This window comes from Anastrepha obliqua, chromosome 3, assembly GCF_027943255.1.
Source record: "Anastrepha obliqua isolate idAnaObli1 chromosome 3, idAnaObli1_1.0, whole genome shotgun sequence".
In the NCBI taxonomy this organism is placed as follows: domain Eukaryota; kingdom Metazoa; phylum Arthropoda; class Insecta; order Diptera; family Tephritidae; genus Anastrepha; species Anastrepha obliqua.
Genome location: NC_072894.1, coordinates 127329577 through 127347478, shown reverse-complemented (window position 1 = coordinate 127347478; position 17902 = coordinate 127329577). Strand labels below are relative to the sequence as shown.

General features: G+C 38.3%; 2 protein-coding genes across 2 annotated transcripts; one reads left to right on the top strand and one right to left on the bottom strand.

Annotated features, from left to right (window-relative positions):
- Positions 1-3843: 3843 nt before the first annotated feature.
- LOC129242883 (UDP-glucose:glycoprotein glucosyltransferase) lies at positions 3844-8898 on the top strand. Its single transcript, XM_054879784.1, has 2 exons — positions 3844-4287; positions 4347-8898. Exons 1-2 carry the CDS (start codon positions 4035-4037, stop codon positions 8747-8749), a joined length of 4656 nt encoding a protein of 1551 aa, XP_054735759.1. The 5' UTR covers positions 3844-4034; the 3' UTR covers positions 8750-8898.
- LOC129242884 (uncharacterized) lies at positions 8867-12186 on the bottom strand. Its single transcript, XM_054879785.1, has 3 exons — positions 11964-12186; positions 11803-11907; positions 8867-9118 (listed from the first exon to the last, which is right to left on the bottom strand). Exons 1-3 carry the CDS (start codon positions 12114-12116, stop codon positions 9023-9025), a joined length of 354 nt encoding a protein of 117 aa, XP_054735760.1. The 5' UTR covers positions 12117-12186; the 3' UTR covers positions 8867-9022.
- Positions 12187-17902: the final 5716 nt, after the last annotated feature.

Below are 17902 nucleotides of genomic sequence, written 5' to 3'. Positions count from 1 at the left end.
AACGGATGTATTGTGTAAATATGTAACTAAAATAACGTAGTTGTTTTCTACGGGATGAGTTTTGATCAATTTTGTATTCTCTACGAGCTGCGGTAAGGGACTACGATGCGTTGGTCAGTGGGCGCACTAAAAATCTACGATACTATGATACGGAAGGATGGTAACTTTTCATTTACGTGGGGCTCTCATTAGTTCCATCAAAACAGCTGACACGATCTTGCGCTTACGTCGGTGAGTGTGCGCACCATTATGCGTTTACAACCTTCCATGAAGTCAAAATAGTGAGAATATATTTACATATATATTAGCAATTACAATTATCGGTTTTTCGCAACGAGTGAATTTATTTTTGGCAAATCCCAGAATCTAAATTCTATCGAAATTTTGTTTTTTCGAGGTTGAGGAAATTTCAAATCGAGCTGTCTTCTAAATTATGGATTTAGAATTTGCTACAAATAGTCAAGAATCGATTTAATTTGTATATTAACTTATAGTTTTGTAGATAAAATATTACAAAAAAATAAAATAAACTCTCTTATTTATAGGTGCCACTTTCCCAGAACAGTTACTTTATATTTCACGATTTTGATTAGTCGGACGTTAGACTTCTTCTGGTTTTTTGGTTTTTCACTGCTTTCGCCAACTCTTCCTCTTCACAAACAAGTAATTCCCCTTCATTTTGTTCGTTGTTTCTAAACCTGGCAGCTCGTATCTTCTGCCGAGATCTGTTATTGTTGTTGTTGTAGCAGTAATACAAACCCCGTCAGTGGCTCATCTAAGGGTCGCCTTCGTCTGGCTCATCGAAAGTATGCCCAAGAAACATACTGTTTCGACAGGTTGGGTCCAGAGGGAGAGGGAGAGGGTGTTAGATGAGTAGGTTTTAAGGGGTATGTGAGAAGGTGGTTAGTGTCGTGCGGGGTGCCTTCACATGCTGTACATATGTTTAGTATGTCGGGGTCGATTCTGAATAAGTAGGAGTTTAACCTGCTACAATATCCAGAACGTAATTGTGCCAGTGTTACGCGGGACTCTCGGGGAAGTTGGAGCTCTTCGTCTGCAATTGGTGGTGGTTGGACTCCGATAACGGCATTCGGGGGTCGGGAGCTTAAGAAGGTGGTGAGAGTCTCCCGATGAATGTTATTTATGGCATGTCTGTACACTGTCCGATCCAGTAACTGTCTGTTTGTTGTGTCTGAGATCTCGTCCGCGTAGTTCAGGAAATGCCTCCTAATATGCCTAGGAGGGGGCTCAGGCTCGAGCAGGTGTCTGCATGGGTGAGACCTGCGGTAGCACCCTAGCAGAAACTGTTTACTCAACAATTTGTTATGCTCCTTAACAGACAGTATTTGGGCCTCATTATGTAGATGTTGTATAGGTGACATCAGAAGACATCCGGTCACGGTCCTTAAAGCAATGTTTTGGCAGGTCTGAAGCTTCGTCCACTGCGAATCACTGGTGCCAGTGCTTTGAAAGTCGACAGCAACATTTCCTTGTCTTTGCCCCAAGTGCTGCCGTCGAGCGACTTGAGTACCTTGTTGCGATTCTGTACTCTCGTTGCAATAGCGGTTGTGTGCGCTGAGAAGGAGAGCAAGCTGTCAAAGGTAACTCCCAATATTTTGGGGTTGTTAACCATCGGAATTTGTGTATCATCGACTTTCACTTTGAATTGAGCTTGACCTCTTTTGTCCAGGTGGTGAAAAGGGTTGCCGTGGATTTAGTGGGGGAGAATTGTAAATTCCTCGCAGTGAAACAGCGAGAAAGGCTGGCGAGGTAGTCGTTTACCTTGGAGCAAAAGCCATCAATGTCATTGCCCGGTCGTGCGGTCGTCGGCGTATGAGACCAGGGAGACTCCCTTTGGTGGCTGGGGGAGTTTCGAGATATAGAAGTTGAAAAGCAAGGGTGAAAAGACACAACCCTGCGGTACACCTTGCTTTATTTTCCTCTGTTTAGATGTTTGGTCTCGGAATATCACCGACGAATGAGACGAATGACGATCACTCAGATAGTTCGCGATCCATCTCTTCAGCCATGGCGGGAGTGTCGACTGTTAAATGTCATCTAGTAGCGTGGCATGGCTGACTTTATCGAAAGCCTTTTTTAGGTCCAACGCTACTAGGACAGTCCTCTCGCAGGGGTGGTTTTGGTTGAGCCCGCGGTTTACCTGGGTGTTAATGACGGTGAGGGCCGTGGTGGTGCTGTGCACTCTTCGGAAATCATGCTGGTGCGAGGTTGGAGTCAAGTGTGTCGTACAGAGTGGGAGTAGAAGGGCCTCAAGAGTCTTCACTACTGGAGAAAGGAGAGTTATCGGACGATAAGACTTCCCTTGGTTGGTGGGTTTCCCAGGCTTCAGTAGTAGGACCACTCTCCCTAATTTCCACTTTTCAGGAATGATAAGAGTGGCCATAGACAGGTTGAAGACCCTGGTGAGATATTCTACTCCCAAAGGACCCAACTTTTTCAACATCAGCATGTTAAGTCCGTCAGGGCCAATGGCTTTTGATGGTTTCATGTGTTTGATGGCCCCCCGAACCTTGTCGCTGGAGAAAGCAAGTGGCGCACTGTTGTATGTCAGCTTGTGCAGCCGTCTGGTGGCACTGCGTTTGGATCTGTCGGCCGGAGGATGCAGAATAAATTGACGGCTAAAGTAGCACGCGCATCTCTTTGGATCCGACGAAGCACGACCGTTGAAGGTGATATCAACCTTGTCATTATGCTTCGTCGGGTTCATTCGACAGGGACCTTACGGTGGACCAGAGCTTGCTCACACCAGAGGTGAAGTTGCAGGACTTCAGATGCTCTTCCCATTTGTTCCTTGACCATTTATTATAAAATTTGGTATATATATGTATTTTTCCACGGAGAAGGTTTGTAGAATATGCTCATTGCTGCCACTCGCCGCTCGCAGAGTAGCAACTTCTGCCCCGTTCAACCGATTTTTACGAAATAAACCAATGGTTTAGAATGAATTGAATATTTGTGTACTTATTTTTCTTAAATTTATTTTAGTTGTTGGCGTAGCAACGCGTGCCGGGTGCAGCTAGTTTCTAACAAAATTTTTGGTAGGTATTATTAATTATGCTTTCATATTACAGAAAAAAGTATGTGCCCATAAAAGCTTTGTTCTCTTTATTGGAAAATAATGAAATTGTAGCTATTATAGATAACAACTCGAATTCCTACTTAATTTCTTTTCTTACGTCAGTTCCTTTTACTTGTATAGATTTAAATTAGTGTGTAATCAAATGTTGAAACGAACATCTTCTTTCTTTTCGCTCATCTGGTTTCTTGCCCTACACTCTTATTAATTATTATAAAATGTAATATCAAATCTCGCATGCGTATTGCTGCCATCATATTTTGAAATCTCAGTAAAAGTCGTTTACGGTTTTCCTCCAACTGTTGTTATTAACAGCCAATTGCGCAATTAAATTATCATTCCCTTCTCCTTGTATTTTCTTCATTTCATTAATAATAATTAAGCATACCAAAAACAATAAAATATTCCACCAAACCAATTTCCTTGAAGAAAAACCTTTCTAAGCATTATTGACAGCTGATTGTCAATTTTGCAGGTAATCTGCTATATGTGAATGGGTAGATTAATTTTTGTGGATTTATTTATATCTAATTACTGCATATATGAACATACTTTAAAAAAATATGTTATTGTTTGGGTGTTAATTAATTATGTGTTTTTGTATACTTTTTTTTTTACCCACGTAAAGAATACAAATACGATTATTATTCCGCATGCGATGTAATGCATTTTTTTCCTATAAGGGCAACTCCGCCAAACAATAACGCGGCGAATTGTGACTAAATTTATTTTAGCAGATCCTTAGACAATGGCAACGTTTTTCAATGCCACATCAGTTTTCTAATTAACAGATAAAATATTTGTCCCGGCTTTTTATATACAGTTAGTAATTTATTTTAATATTACGAATTTGAGAATAACACATAAATAAAAGCATTGTATAAAACTAGATCATTCGACATATAAAAAGATATGAAGTAAAAAAAAACATAAAGAGATGTTTCAAGAAATGTTTGTACGGGTACTGGTTTTATTTGTTCTGCTTTCTACGTGTTTTGATGGAAATGTTGCTTCAGAATTATCAGGTGCTTACACCCAAAGTTATTCTGTTACAACGCTTATCAATGCAAAGTGGCAACAGACCCCATTATATTTAGAAATTGCGGAATATTTGTCTGACGAAAATCCCGCTCTCTTCTGGGACTATGTGAATGAGGTGCAAAGCGAGCAAAAGTTGCTTAAGGAATATGGTAAATGAAACTTTGAACTACCGTTAAACCACGTAATTCTCGTTTTTTAATCTTTTTAGCCTCGGAATCAAATCAGTATTTAGCAGCAATTAATGTTGCCCGCAATCGGTTAAGTGTACTTCAATTGCCATTGCTTAAATTAGTCGTATCTTTGCATAGTCTAACGCCTCGAATTCAAACACATTTACAAATATCTAATAAGATATACGCCAGCTCAAATTGCGATTCAAATACTTTTGTACAAATAGGAGAAGACGTTGTTTGCAGCATCGAAGAACTTAAGAACAAACTTAATTCAAATAAGGAGTCGTCGGAAAACATTACTATATACAGTTTCGATCACATTTACCCGGGTGCGGAAAACAATTCCCGAACTGTGGTGCTGTATGGTGATTTTGCGTCGCATTTATTTGTGACATATCACAAAATCCTATCAAAGGAGGCACTTGCTGGAAATATACGATACATCGTCCGACATCATATTGCATTCAACCCTCATAATCGACCTGTTCGGTTGTCTGGATACGGTGTAGAGCTTCATCTAAAATCAACTGAATACAAAAGTCAGGACGATGCGCCTAAAGCAAATGACGACAGCGTTCAGAATAATACGGGCGATGATGTAGAGATTCAAGGGTTTGACTTCAAAATACTTAAGGAGCGTTTTCCAAGTTTGACCCATTCTTTAGATCAACTGCGCTATAATCTCTTAAAGGGTAATGAAGAAATCTCGCAACTTAAAGCATGGGAATTCCAAGATCTTGGGTTGCAGGCAGCCGCTGCGATATCAGAGGTGCAGGGAGATGAGGCTTTGCAAATTCTACAATTCATCGCTCACAATTTCCCTATGCAAGCGCGCACCCTTCTTAGTCATAAAGTATCTGAAGCGTTACGTGCCGAAATTAAGCATAATATTGATGTGTTTGGACGCAGTTTAAACATTGTCCCACCAGATGGTGCGGTATTCGTTAATGGCCTATTTTTTGATGCAGATACTATGGATCTTGGTGCTTTAGTGGAAACATTGCGCAGTGAAGTTCATGTTCTTGAGAGTCTGCACAGAAACAATATACGAGGTTCAATAGCATCAGCACTGCTCGCTTTGGATCTTTCTGGAGGAGCAAGTAAAGAGTTTGCAATAGATATCAGAGACACAGCAGTAATGTGGATAAATGATATTGAGACTGATTCGCAGTACCGCCGCTGGCCGTCAAGCGTCATGGACTTGTTGAGGCCTGCTTTCCCAGGAATGTTGCGGAACATACGTAAAAACATTTTCAATTTAGTTTTGGTGGTGGATCCTTTGAATCCAAGTAGCCGTAATCTCATTAAATTAGCAGAGAGCTTTGTTATCCATCAAGCTCCTGTGAGACTGGGGCTTGTATTTGACACCCGCAATTCCGAAAAAGATACTGCTAAGGACTATAATTCAATCATCTGTGCATATAACTTTGTAACGCAAAATAAGGATGGCCGCTCAGCTCTTAGTTTTTTAACAGATGTATTTGCGACTGTCGACACCACGGAGAATGTACGTCACAAACATATACGAAGTCAGCTGAAGAAGACGTTTAGCAACTTATCGGGTAACAAAGTTGATGATATTCTAGGAGAAGATTCTGACTATGACTATGGGCAGCAGTTGTCGCAGGAATTTATTGACCGTTTGGGTTTTGCTAATTCTCCTCAGGCGTTGCTGAATGGTGTGCCTATGCAGCAAAATTTATTATATTCAGATAGTGAATTCGAAGAGGCAATATTTTCAGAAATTATACAACAGACTAGCACTTTTCAGAAGGCAGTATACAAAGGAGATCTAACCGACTCTGATTCGGTTATTGATTATTTAATGAATCAAGACCATGTTATGCCACGTTTGAACCAACGTATTCTCAACACTGATTCTTCAAAATTTCTTGATTTTACGGGAAATGAATATAAAGACTTAACCAATGTACGCGATCTAGCCCAGCTCTCCAATAGAGACATGACGGCGACTCTATTAGCTAATATAAAGTATTTTAGTAGTAAGCATGCCACGGAAAGCATTGGTGCGGTTAAATTGAACTTCCTAACTATTTGGGTTGTTGCTGATATTGAGCAAGCTGACGGGCGCGATTTGTTAATAAATGCTCTTCGTTACCTTAAATCTGGAAGCAGTGTCCGTGTAGCATTTCTACCGAATACAGAAGGCTCACATCTTTCCGATAAGCACAATTTAAATCGCTTAGCTTGGGCCGCTTCACAAACTCTTCCGCCCATAGAAGCAACAGATGTGGTTTTGAAATGGCTTAAGAATCCAGATTTGATAAGGGAAATTCCAGAAGCAATCAACGACATATTATCTTCAACTGAACTACATATAAAAATGTTGAGGACATATGTGCAGCGTGTGCTTGGAGTGAATAAGTCTGGCCGCTTAGTAGTTGGAAACGGCAAGATATTCGGGCCATTGTCTCCTGGGGAACAGTTTACTATGGAAGATTTTGGATTAATTGATCGTTTCAATGCATTTCAATATGGAGATAAAATCCGGAGAGTGATACAACAGAGCATCGGAAATTATGAAGAGAGTGATGACCTTGTAATAACCAGCGATACTTTGCTCAAACTCTACGCTAGCCTGGTACCCAAGCAACAAAAAACTCGATTCAAGATACCAGACGATATTAAGAAATCTAATTCTGTCGTAAGGCTAGCACCGAAACAACCCCTTATGCCACATTTTGATATTTCTGCTGTCATTGATCCAGCTTCACGCAGTGCGCAAAAGCTAGCACCCATTCTGATTTTATTGCGAAACATTCTCAACTGTGAAATGCATATATACTTGACACCAGTCGGCCAACATAGTGACATGCCAGTAAAGAACTTTTATCGATATGTGCTGGAACCGGAAGTTCAATTTCAATCTAACGGTAAATTAGCAGAAGGCCCGTTTGCGAAGTTTACTGGTCTCCCTGTTAACTCGTTACTTACACAAAATCTCCAAGTGCCGGAAAATTGGCTAGTAGAGGCTGTTCATTCTGTTTACGACTTAGATAACATAAAATTAAGTGAAATTGGTGGCCCTGTTCATAGCGAGTATGAATTAGAGTATTTGTTACTCGAAGGTCATTGTTTCGATTCAAATTCTGGAGCTCCACCCCGTGGACTCCAAGTAACATTGGGAACACAAAAGACAGCCGCTATTGTTGACACAATAGTCATGGCAAACCTGGGTTATTTCCAACTCAAAGCGAATCCTGGTGTTTGGGAATTGCGCCTGCGTGAAGGAAAATCTGCAGACATTTATGATATTACCCACGCCGAAGGTCCGAACACCATTCATCAAAACCACTTAACGAAAGTGGTAATTAGTTCTTTGCGATCTCATGTGATAAAATTGCGAGTCACAAAGAAACCTGGTAAACAGAACGCAGACTTGCTAGGAGATGACGAAGAAGAAGCAAATTCAGGTATTTGGAATTCCATTGCTAGTTCATTTGGTGCTGGCCCTACAGTCTCAACAAACAGCGAAAATGGCGCCGATGATTCCGAAACGATAAACATATTTTCTGTTGCTTCTGGACATTTATATGAACGACTGATGCGAATTATGATGCTGTCCGTTTTGAAGCATACAAAATCTCCAGTAAAATTTTGGTTCCTAAAAAATTACTTATCGCCACAATTTACGGATTTCTTACCCCATATGGCGAGGGAGTATGGTTTTCAATATGAGCTCGTGCAATATAAGTGGCCACGCTGGCTGCATCAGCAAACGGAGAAGCAGCGTACGATTTGGGGCTATAAAATTCTCTTTCTGGACGTTCTTTTCCCTCTCAATGTACGCAAGATCATTTTTGTAGATGCAGATGCCATTGTGCGCACTGACATCAAAGAACTCTACGAAATGGATCTGGGTGGTGCACCATACGCATACACACCTTTTTGTGACTCTCGAAAAGAAATGGAAGGATTTCGTTTTTGGAAACAGGGCTATTGGCGTAGTCATCTAATGGGGCGACGATATCATATATCCGCTTTGTATGTTGTGGACCTTAAGCGATTCCGTAAAATTGCCGCTGGTGATCGTTTACGTGGACAATATCAAGCTTTAAGTCAGGATCCAAATAGTTTATCAAACTTAGATCAGGACTTGCCAAACAACATGATTCATCAGGTTGCCATCAAGTCATTACCGGAGGAGTGGCTGTGGTGTCAAACGTGGTGTAGTGATAACTCTTTCAAAAAAGCTAAAGTGATTGACTTGTGCAACAATCCAATGACAAAAGAAGCGAAACTAACAGCTGCTCAACGAATAGTACCAGAGTGGAAAGACTACGATCTAGAAATTAAGAGATTAATGACAAAGGTAGAGGATCATGAAAATAGTGATCACTACTCCCAAGTCAATACTACAAGCGTTCTCCCAAAAAATTCAAGTAATGACGAGAGCATCCAACATGAAGAATTATAATTTTCATTCCCGCTCCGCCTTGTGATTGGATTAGATATAATTATAAGCATATTTGTTCAAAATAATTTTTTATTTACATTTCTTTACCGCGATTAGTGTAAACCAAACAAATATGAAAATGTTTTAAATAAAATTTGTTATTAAGTTTAGATCTAAATGTCTAATTTAATAACATTTCATATAAAAAAATAGCATTGCGTACATTTTTTTACCTACTCTCAAAAACAACAAGTGCTAACTAAAACTTAAAATTTGTAAAACCATTGAAAATAATTATTTGAAGTACTTTTGAAGAGTCCCTTGCTCGTACATTTTTTTAACATCAGTGCCGCCGCCAATAAATTTTCCGTTGATGAAACATCTTGGCACCTGAAAATAAGAAACCGAATTTTAATGCTTAGATAAAAGTATGGCTATTCAACTAATTTAATCGTGGAATTATCTACACATATGTAAATAAAAATGTACTAAGCAGCATTCTCTAGTAGAGCGAATCGTAGAAAATTTTACCGAATACAAAATTTGCAAAAATGTGCGAGCTTTGATATTAATATTTTTTATTATTTGAACTCAGAACATTAAAATAAACTCATAATGAGGGGGATTCAGTTCTTTTCTTGGAAAATTATCAAAATAACTCGGAGAAAAGTAATATTTAGTAATACCTTGCATACTTCGTTATTTTTACTTAAAATTCTCATTTTTAGTTTCCTCTGCCTTTTAAGTTTTATAGATTCCACAAACACTAGTAACAAGCATTCTATGGGCATACATTCGTTATTGTACAGAACTAGTTATAGGCACAGAAGGTGCAGGGCAAAAAGAACGTCTCTTGGGACCTTTTTCTCAATGGCTTGTTAATAGTTATATTGATAATTTCAATTTTACCAAGGTTAGCGGCCGCCGTAGCAGAATGGGTTGGTGCGTGACTACCATTCGGAATTTAGAGAGCACGTTGGTTCAAATCTCGGTGAAACACCAAAATTAAGAAAAAGTTCTTTCTAATAGCGGTCGCCACTCGGCAGGCAATGGCAAACCTTCGAGTGCATTTCTGCCATGAAAAAGCTCGTCATAATAAATATCTGCCGTTCGGAGTCGGCTTCAAGCTGTAGGTCCCTCCATTTGTGGAACAACATCAAGGCGCACACCACAAAGAGGAAGAGAAGTTCAGCCAAACACCCAGAAAGGATGTACACGTCAATTATATATATATATATAGCTGACATCAGGTCAGTTCTAATTTGCTAAAGGTCTCATAAAAACTAAATGTGAATACAAGTTATTGCAAGATCTTCTCACGCTTCAAATTTGGACAATGCGTGACAAAAACGACGTAATGTCCTAGTGACACTACAGCAGCATATACAACAATAATAACAATGGGACTGAAGCAAGCAAAGCAGCTTGTTAGGATGGCATATTTTAGTTAAGTCAGTTGTGAACAAATTGCAGAATAAACAATACTCCCGTATTTTTATTTAGAAAGTAGCACAGCGATACAGAAAATATAGTTTACTGGAAAATACCGCCGCCGTAGCCCAAGAGTTTGTGAGTGACTACCATTCGGTAGTGCCCGGGTTCATCACACAACCCACATCAAATGATAGGAATGATTTTATCTATTAACGTCGGTAAGCAATTGGCAAACCTCCGAGTGTATTTCTGTCAGAAATACTTTTGGAGGCGGCACAAAACTGCAGGTCCCTCCGTTTAGAGGAGGAACTTGGCCAAACATCTAACAAAGGTCCCGTCAACTATATTATCTAATTCAGAGGTGGTTGGTGTCGCGTAGGGTACCATCATATGCGGAACATATCTTGAGTATGTCAAGACCAAATGTTTTATTATAATTATTAAAATAAAAATATTTAATTTTTGCTTTAGTTGGCAGTTAAGCGTCACCTCATCTTCCGGTAAACTTTATCACAAGTCAACTATTTCTTTAGTTTTAGCCATTTGCCGTCCATGTTGCGATTAACCCATTATGCAGGCATGGAGAAACAGCCATTAAAGCCAACTCAAATCGCTTTATGACTAAAAAGAGTTAGGATAAAAGAGATGTATTTTTTCTATCGCCTACAGATAATTCCATTAATGAAAAGTGAGCTGGTTTTGTGATACATGAGTTATAGAGCAATGTATTCCATTTATATCAACTAAATAAAAGGTTAAAACTGTGCCATAATATCTGGAACGATCCGGATTTATATCCGACTAAGGACTGCCACTCCAGCAAAATGTCTCATACATGCATGGGGAATGTTTATGCTGCTACAGCAACAACAAGCTATTGGTATCGATATGGAAATCAAAGTAAAGAAGTTTAGCATTTTTATACAGTGCTGGAGCTTGCTAAAGCTCTTGATTGCTGATGTTCAAAAATTAATGGAATTAAGGGTATAGAAAAATTTATCAGCATAAGGGAAAGCACTACACCAACCCAAAAAAAAAGAACATGAACGAAATACAAATTAAAAAAGAGGCTTATTCCAGGTCACAGTTATTGCAGGGAATATCTTAGAAGTTTAGGCAGGATTCAACCAGTTTGTATCACTTAATAATGAGGGAAATTTTTATAGCCATGTTTAATCCTTTACTCACATCTTGTTGCATAAGTAAACAAATTAATTGAAAGGCCATGTACATATTCTTTTTGCTTCTTGTACGCGATGTTTAATATGCAAGGACCCTCTTCTCAAAGAGCAGCTAATGTAACATTAAATTTGAACAATTTGTGAAATTTATTCTACTTAGCTTCAATCGCGAATATCTGACGGATGATAATATGGCAATAGAAGGTATTTTAATAAGAAAACTACTGCCACCAACAGGGAAAGCACTGAAGAGAAGAAAAAATAACGTGGACTCCTTTATATAATAAATAATATTTTACATGCAGGACAAGAGTCTTCCGATAAATTTGGCGTTAAATAATCTGCATATACACCGCAAGACAAAGCAAATAATTAATATATTTTCAATATACATATATATGTATCTTGGACTTGGGATTGGTTTTCATTTATACCTCGTAACCTACATATTTAGCTTACCGTTCTACCACCTGTTATCTCGCCAAGAATATTTTGGATTTCATCAGCATCACTGCGACTATCCAGTTCAACAACATAAGCGGGCACAGAAAGTTTCCGAAATTGCTTAAAAGAAAATAACCAAATGTTTTGATGATATGAATATTTTTGTTTTTACTCACCTCCTTGGCCATTGTACAGAAAGGGCAGTAGCTTTTAGAAAAAATTACGACCTTATTATTTGCTATTACATCGCGAACCATATCTGCCTGAGGACTACTCATATTAACACCTATGAGGGGTTTTTTCGGTAAAGCAGAAATGACTGAACCCATACATGAGCCCCTTTTACCCACGTCAATAAATTGGAAAATTTCTAAACGATTACTAATTTCCAGTGAAACGAAAACACCATCAATTTTTCACCACACATTGTGTCAAAAAGTAAGTGGTGCCAGACACAAAAATCAGCAGCACATTATTTCTACAGGGCCGTTCTGGATAACCAATAAAGATATTTATCGTTTCGCTTGAAACAACGAAAAATGAGGTTCGGAAGAATTATTGATGCTGATTACAGTAGCACTAAAATTTATTCGGCAATTAAGAATAGAGGAAATATCGAAGGTCAGACACCAATTTCACACATTTTCTCAAAAACTTAAGAAGTATTTACATTAAAAGAAACGTATTTAAGATATCAAAAAATTAAAAAAGAGATTAGTAGCTTAAGATAACTTGCGTTTAAAAGTATAATATTGTAGTTAAAATATTAGGTGTAGAATACTCTTATTCTTCTCATTTTTCTGGCGGGCGAGTTGTGCAATGGTGTTCGCTTAAGTGGAGGTGCTAGCCCAAATAAGGCTGGAATGGGGTTTGTGAAGCAATTTTAGAGTTCTAGGACGTAATAAAATGATTTTAAATTGGATTTCGTAATTAAAAAACTCAGTTTTACGAGATATACTAACTTTAAGTTTTTTAAACTCCATAGTAAATTAATACAACCGAAAAACTTCCTTTAATGGATAATTTAATGTTTCGTACTATTGTCGGAAGGTAAGGAAACACGTCTTGTATTTCTTTCAGTCATATTAAAGGAGCACTTTTGAATAGTAATAGTTTTCTCACCTTTTCTGTTGAATATTTAATCGTATCAGTGGTACGGCTAGCTCAGCTATTAATGGTCTCAAAGGCCAAAGAGTACCACTTGTCAAAGTAATGCTACGTATTTGAAAATTCTAAGCAGCAATTCGTTTGGTGGGTGAATACCATTTGGAAATCAGAGAGGTTAAGTTCGTAGGTTCGAATCTCAGTAAAACACCAATATGAAGAAAAAGTTTTTTCTAATAGCGGTCACCCTAGGCAAGCAATGGTAAACCTCCGAGTGTATTTCGGCCATGAAAAAGACCCTCATAACAAAAATATCTGTCGTTCGGAGTCGGCTTGAAACTGTAGGTCTCTCCATTTGTGGAACAACATCAAGACACACGCCACAAATAGGAGGAGGAGTTCGGCCAAACACCCAAAAAGGGTTTACGCAGCAATTATATATACATATATATTTGAAAATTCTAAAATGGCATGCTACCAAACAGAAAAAAAAGAGGTTGTCTGTAAAGTCGGTTTACTGACGATAGTTTAACGTGATAACGTCATAAGAAAATACTGATTGAATGGTTGCATTTTTCAAAAGAAAATTTTAATTTTATTTGTTTGATAGATATTTTGTATGGATATAGAGAATAAGTTAACATTAACATGACATAACATAACATAATATAACATAACATAACATAACATAACATAACATAACATAACATAACATAACATAACATAACATATCATAACATAATATAACATGCTGCTCATATTTTGGTGCGTGCAGCCGGCTACATAGAATTATAAGACGTTATCACGTCAAAAAATAATAATAACATTAAAACAACAGGTATTATTAACAAACTTGGTTTTATTTTAAATTCTTCAAGTAAATCAAATTAATAATAATCAATAAGAAGGCATATGCAAATACAAATACGTCAATTTATATATGTACATATGCGCATATATATACACATATACGCTCACTTAAGTAGGAGAGAGCAAGATGTCGAACGTTGCCTTTCGTTTGCTTTGTTTGCTCTGTCGTTCGCTCCGCGCTTACGCTTGCAGTTCATTAAAGGTAACGGCAATGAGCAAGGTAACGACAAATGAGCAAGGTAACGGCAATGAGCAAGGTAACACTAAAGAGCAAGGTAACGACACATTTTTTCGTGCGTGCAGCCTGTTAAATCGAATTATAAGACGTTATCACGTCAAAAATATTAATTTTTTTAAATTATGTTTAACGTACGTAAGCTCAAGGCGAATTGAGTCCCATAGGTGGCGCCCTCTTACAAGAATTACTTTGTTTCTATGGATTTTTACAAGCCTGACGTCAGGTAAATTTCGAATACAAAACAAACGAACAAAACCAATAAAAAGAGGGGAAATTACATGTTTGTGAAACGAACGAAAAAAATGAAATGCCATATGTTAAATTGTGATAGCACAAATTAATATAAAGCCTCCAACAGAGAACGTAAATTCATAGAGAAGGCTCAGGAACGAATGGGCAGGTTAAATGTCAAAACACATTAAAACGAGGGTAGGAAGTTAACAGAAGAGAGTTAACATAGCGGAGCGTAGTCACCAGAAATAAATATAGCGTTTGCATTGAAATGTAAAATGCCATGATTTGGTGTTAGGGAAAAGAAAATAACAGAAGACTTGTACATTTTTCTTTCATTCTTATTTGCCGTCGGCATTTTGCATGCGCAAATGGATTATTTCTTGTGAGATGAATAAATTAATTCTAAGTATATGCATGCATGAATGTGAAATTGTAAGTATCTAATTAACTAAATTGTATTGATATTAAATGCATTAACAAAATTTACGTTCTCTGCCTCCAATGCAGTTTGTTTGCGTTTTTATGCGGAAAACGCCGTGGCAAGAAAGTGAGTGGGAATGAATTTACGTCTCTGCCCAATGTTGCCAGACAAAATCGTTGATTCGATTTCACACATTCCTTGTCAATTGACATACCATTTCTCTTACTATTCCACTTATTAACGATTAGGTCTGATGTAAATACACTGAAACCGTTTTATGAACAGGTGCACAATAGGTTGGATGGCTTTCAGTATACACGTTCCAACACGGTATTCAATGCGTTGGGCAAGTTTATTATATTAGTATTCATGGTGTTGATCATTTTGCAGAATGCAGGAATTAAGTAAAATTCGTACAATAATAATAATTGATGAAATTTAATTAATGAGGAGAAGAAGAAAACCACGAGAGTATGGTGCAAGGAGTGGTGTTTAGAACGAAATGAGAAGAAATCAAATAAAAAAAATCAAACCAAGCGACCCAGCTGATTACAAAAACTAAGGAAATAGAAAAAAAGATACAATTATGAGAGATGTTGTGTCCGCTGATTAGCCTCTTGCAATAACCGTCTGGTATCTGGCTATTTGCAGCTATTTCAGCAGTGGTTCTATATGTAGAAATCCACGTGAGGAAAGTCACTGATCGCCATTCACTTGGGAGCAGCCAGGACGATTCTTCTACATATGGTCCAAGCAGCTTACAACTTCCTGGACTAGCCCAAGTATCTTCTGGGTAGCTTCCGAACACTCGTTCGGGAGCGAATTAATATGAGAAGGCGAAGCAATCTAGGATAGCTGGATAGAAGATGAAATCGGATTTTGGCGAGCTCCAAAAAACAGTTGATACGACGAGGAATGTCATGCTGCCGCAGAAAGAAATGATGCTGCCTATAGAGCCTTCGATCGGGCGCAGCACGAGCCATGTGGGATCGCTACCGAGAGCTAAGAAAGGAAGAGAGACATATTATCAGAATGAAGAAACGAAAGGCCGAAATACGTCAATGCGAAGAGCTTGAGATGACGGTCAACAGGAAAAACGCCCGAAAATTCTATCAGAAAGTTCGGCAGCTTACAGAGGGTTTTAAGACCAGGGTGCTTTCTTACCACTGGAGGAAACACTTCCCAAACTTGCTGAATGGTGATAACTGCGCATGTCACAGAGAATGTGAAGATACCGATACCCCAATCGTTGACGACGGGACTGTAGTTCCACTTTCCGATCATGAAGAGCTGAGAATAGCGACAACGCGCGTAAAGAACAACAAGAAGGGTGATACTGCAATCTGTGCTAATTATCGGGGGATTAGTCTTCTAAATATCGTGTATAGGGTCCTAAGGAGCATATTGTGTGAAAGGCTGAAGTCCACCATCAACCAACTGATTGAACGCTATCAGTGTGGCTTAGACCTGGAAGGTCTACCATTGATCAGATATTCACAATACGTCAAGTTTTGGAAAACAATGTGTCTTTGACACATACATACCATATTTTTGTCGAATTTAAAGCTACGTTCAAAGGACGAAAACGAGTTGCCCATATGCTGTGTGAATTTGGTATCCTCGATAACAATGTCAGCCTTGAAATCCAACGGAGAATCTCTCTTGCTAACAAGTGCTACTTTGGACTAAGTAGGCAACTGAGCAGTAAAGTCCTCTCTCGAGGAACAAAACTAACACTCTGTAACGCTCTCGTCTCGTCATGCCCGTCCTAATGTATGGTGCAGAAACTTGAATGGTGGGAACATCCGATTAGACGTCACTTGGAGTGTTTGAGAGAAAGATTCTGTGGCACGATGAGCTGTATGAGATTTACGACGACATAGACATAGCGCAGCGAATAAAGATCCAGCAGCTACGCGGCTGGGTCATGATGTTCGAATGGGTATAAACGCTCCGGCTCTGAAAGTATTCGATGCGGTACTAGCTTTTGGTAGTAGAGGAGGGGGAAGGCCTCCTCTGCGATGGAAAGATCAGGTGTAGAAGGACTTGGCCTCAGTATTTCCAACTGACGCCGGTTAGCACGAGAAAGAAACTATTGGCACGATTTGTTAAACTCGGCCAAAATCGCGTAATCTATTAGCTTAGACAGCCTGCGCCGTTATGGGTTTCCGGGGCAGTAAATTCTAATGAAAATTTTAGTATGACAGACGGTTGTTACGCAGATTATAAGATTCACAAATGAAACTAAACAGAGTCCAAATAATTGAACGACTAGGGTGTTCAATTAATAATGTCAAAAGCACTGTAAAATAGAACATTGTGATATTGGGAACTTCGCTGTACTTCAAGCGTTTCAAGCAAAGCTGTCATTTGCTCTTATTCCATATATTTTACTATTATTCTATTCATTTTTGACAGTTATCGAAGGCAAGCAAGCGAAGCCAGGCTGCTTGGATCAGCACCTTAAAGATAGGCAGATAGCTCCGTAAGGAAACTAAAAAAATGAAAAGCAAAGGCTTGATTACAAAAAATGATTTGCATAGAAAAAAAAAATTAAAGTCGCAATCTCTCGTTTCATTTATTTCGTTTATTGTATTCTTCGCTTATGTCGCTTTGTTTTAAATGTACCTATGTACTAAAACACCTAGTAAAATGTTTAGATAACAAAATTTGAAATTATATTGACGAGCATAAAAATTTACCAGCACTGAACTCATGGGCCTATGGAATCTGTGCATATTCGTAAATGGAAATGTTAGTTGCAGAGCTTATCAAAAGTTACTGGCTGAATATAAATAAATACTACTATAATAAAACAAGTTTCTAAAAGTAGTTCAAAAAGGTTAGCATTTAATCGTAAATAATTGTTGTCCTCATTCAGCTAGTTTTCTTTTAAAACTTCACATTAGAAAATCCACCCATAAGTTAAGTTAAGTTCACACATGTAGCGAGTAGCAATAAACCCAGAAAAATTAATCTATCTGTTCACATATGGCAGAGTAGCTGCAAAATTGACCATCAGCTGTCACGCCTGTTTTGAAATGTTTTTCTTCATAGAAAATGGTTTGGTGGAATATTTCAATGTTTTTCGTTTGTTTAATTATTATTAGCAATATGAAGAAAAGGGGAAAGAGCAGTAATAGTAATTTTAATTGCCCAATTTTCTGCTAGTAATAGACAGTTGGAGGAAACGACGGCTACTGGGGTCCCAAAATAAAGGGTGTTTTTTTTTAGAGGTTAGGTTTTCA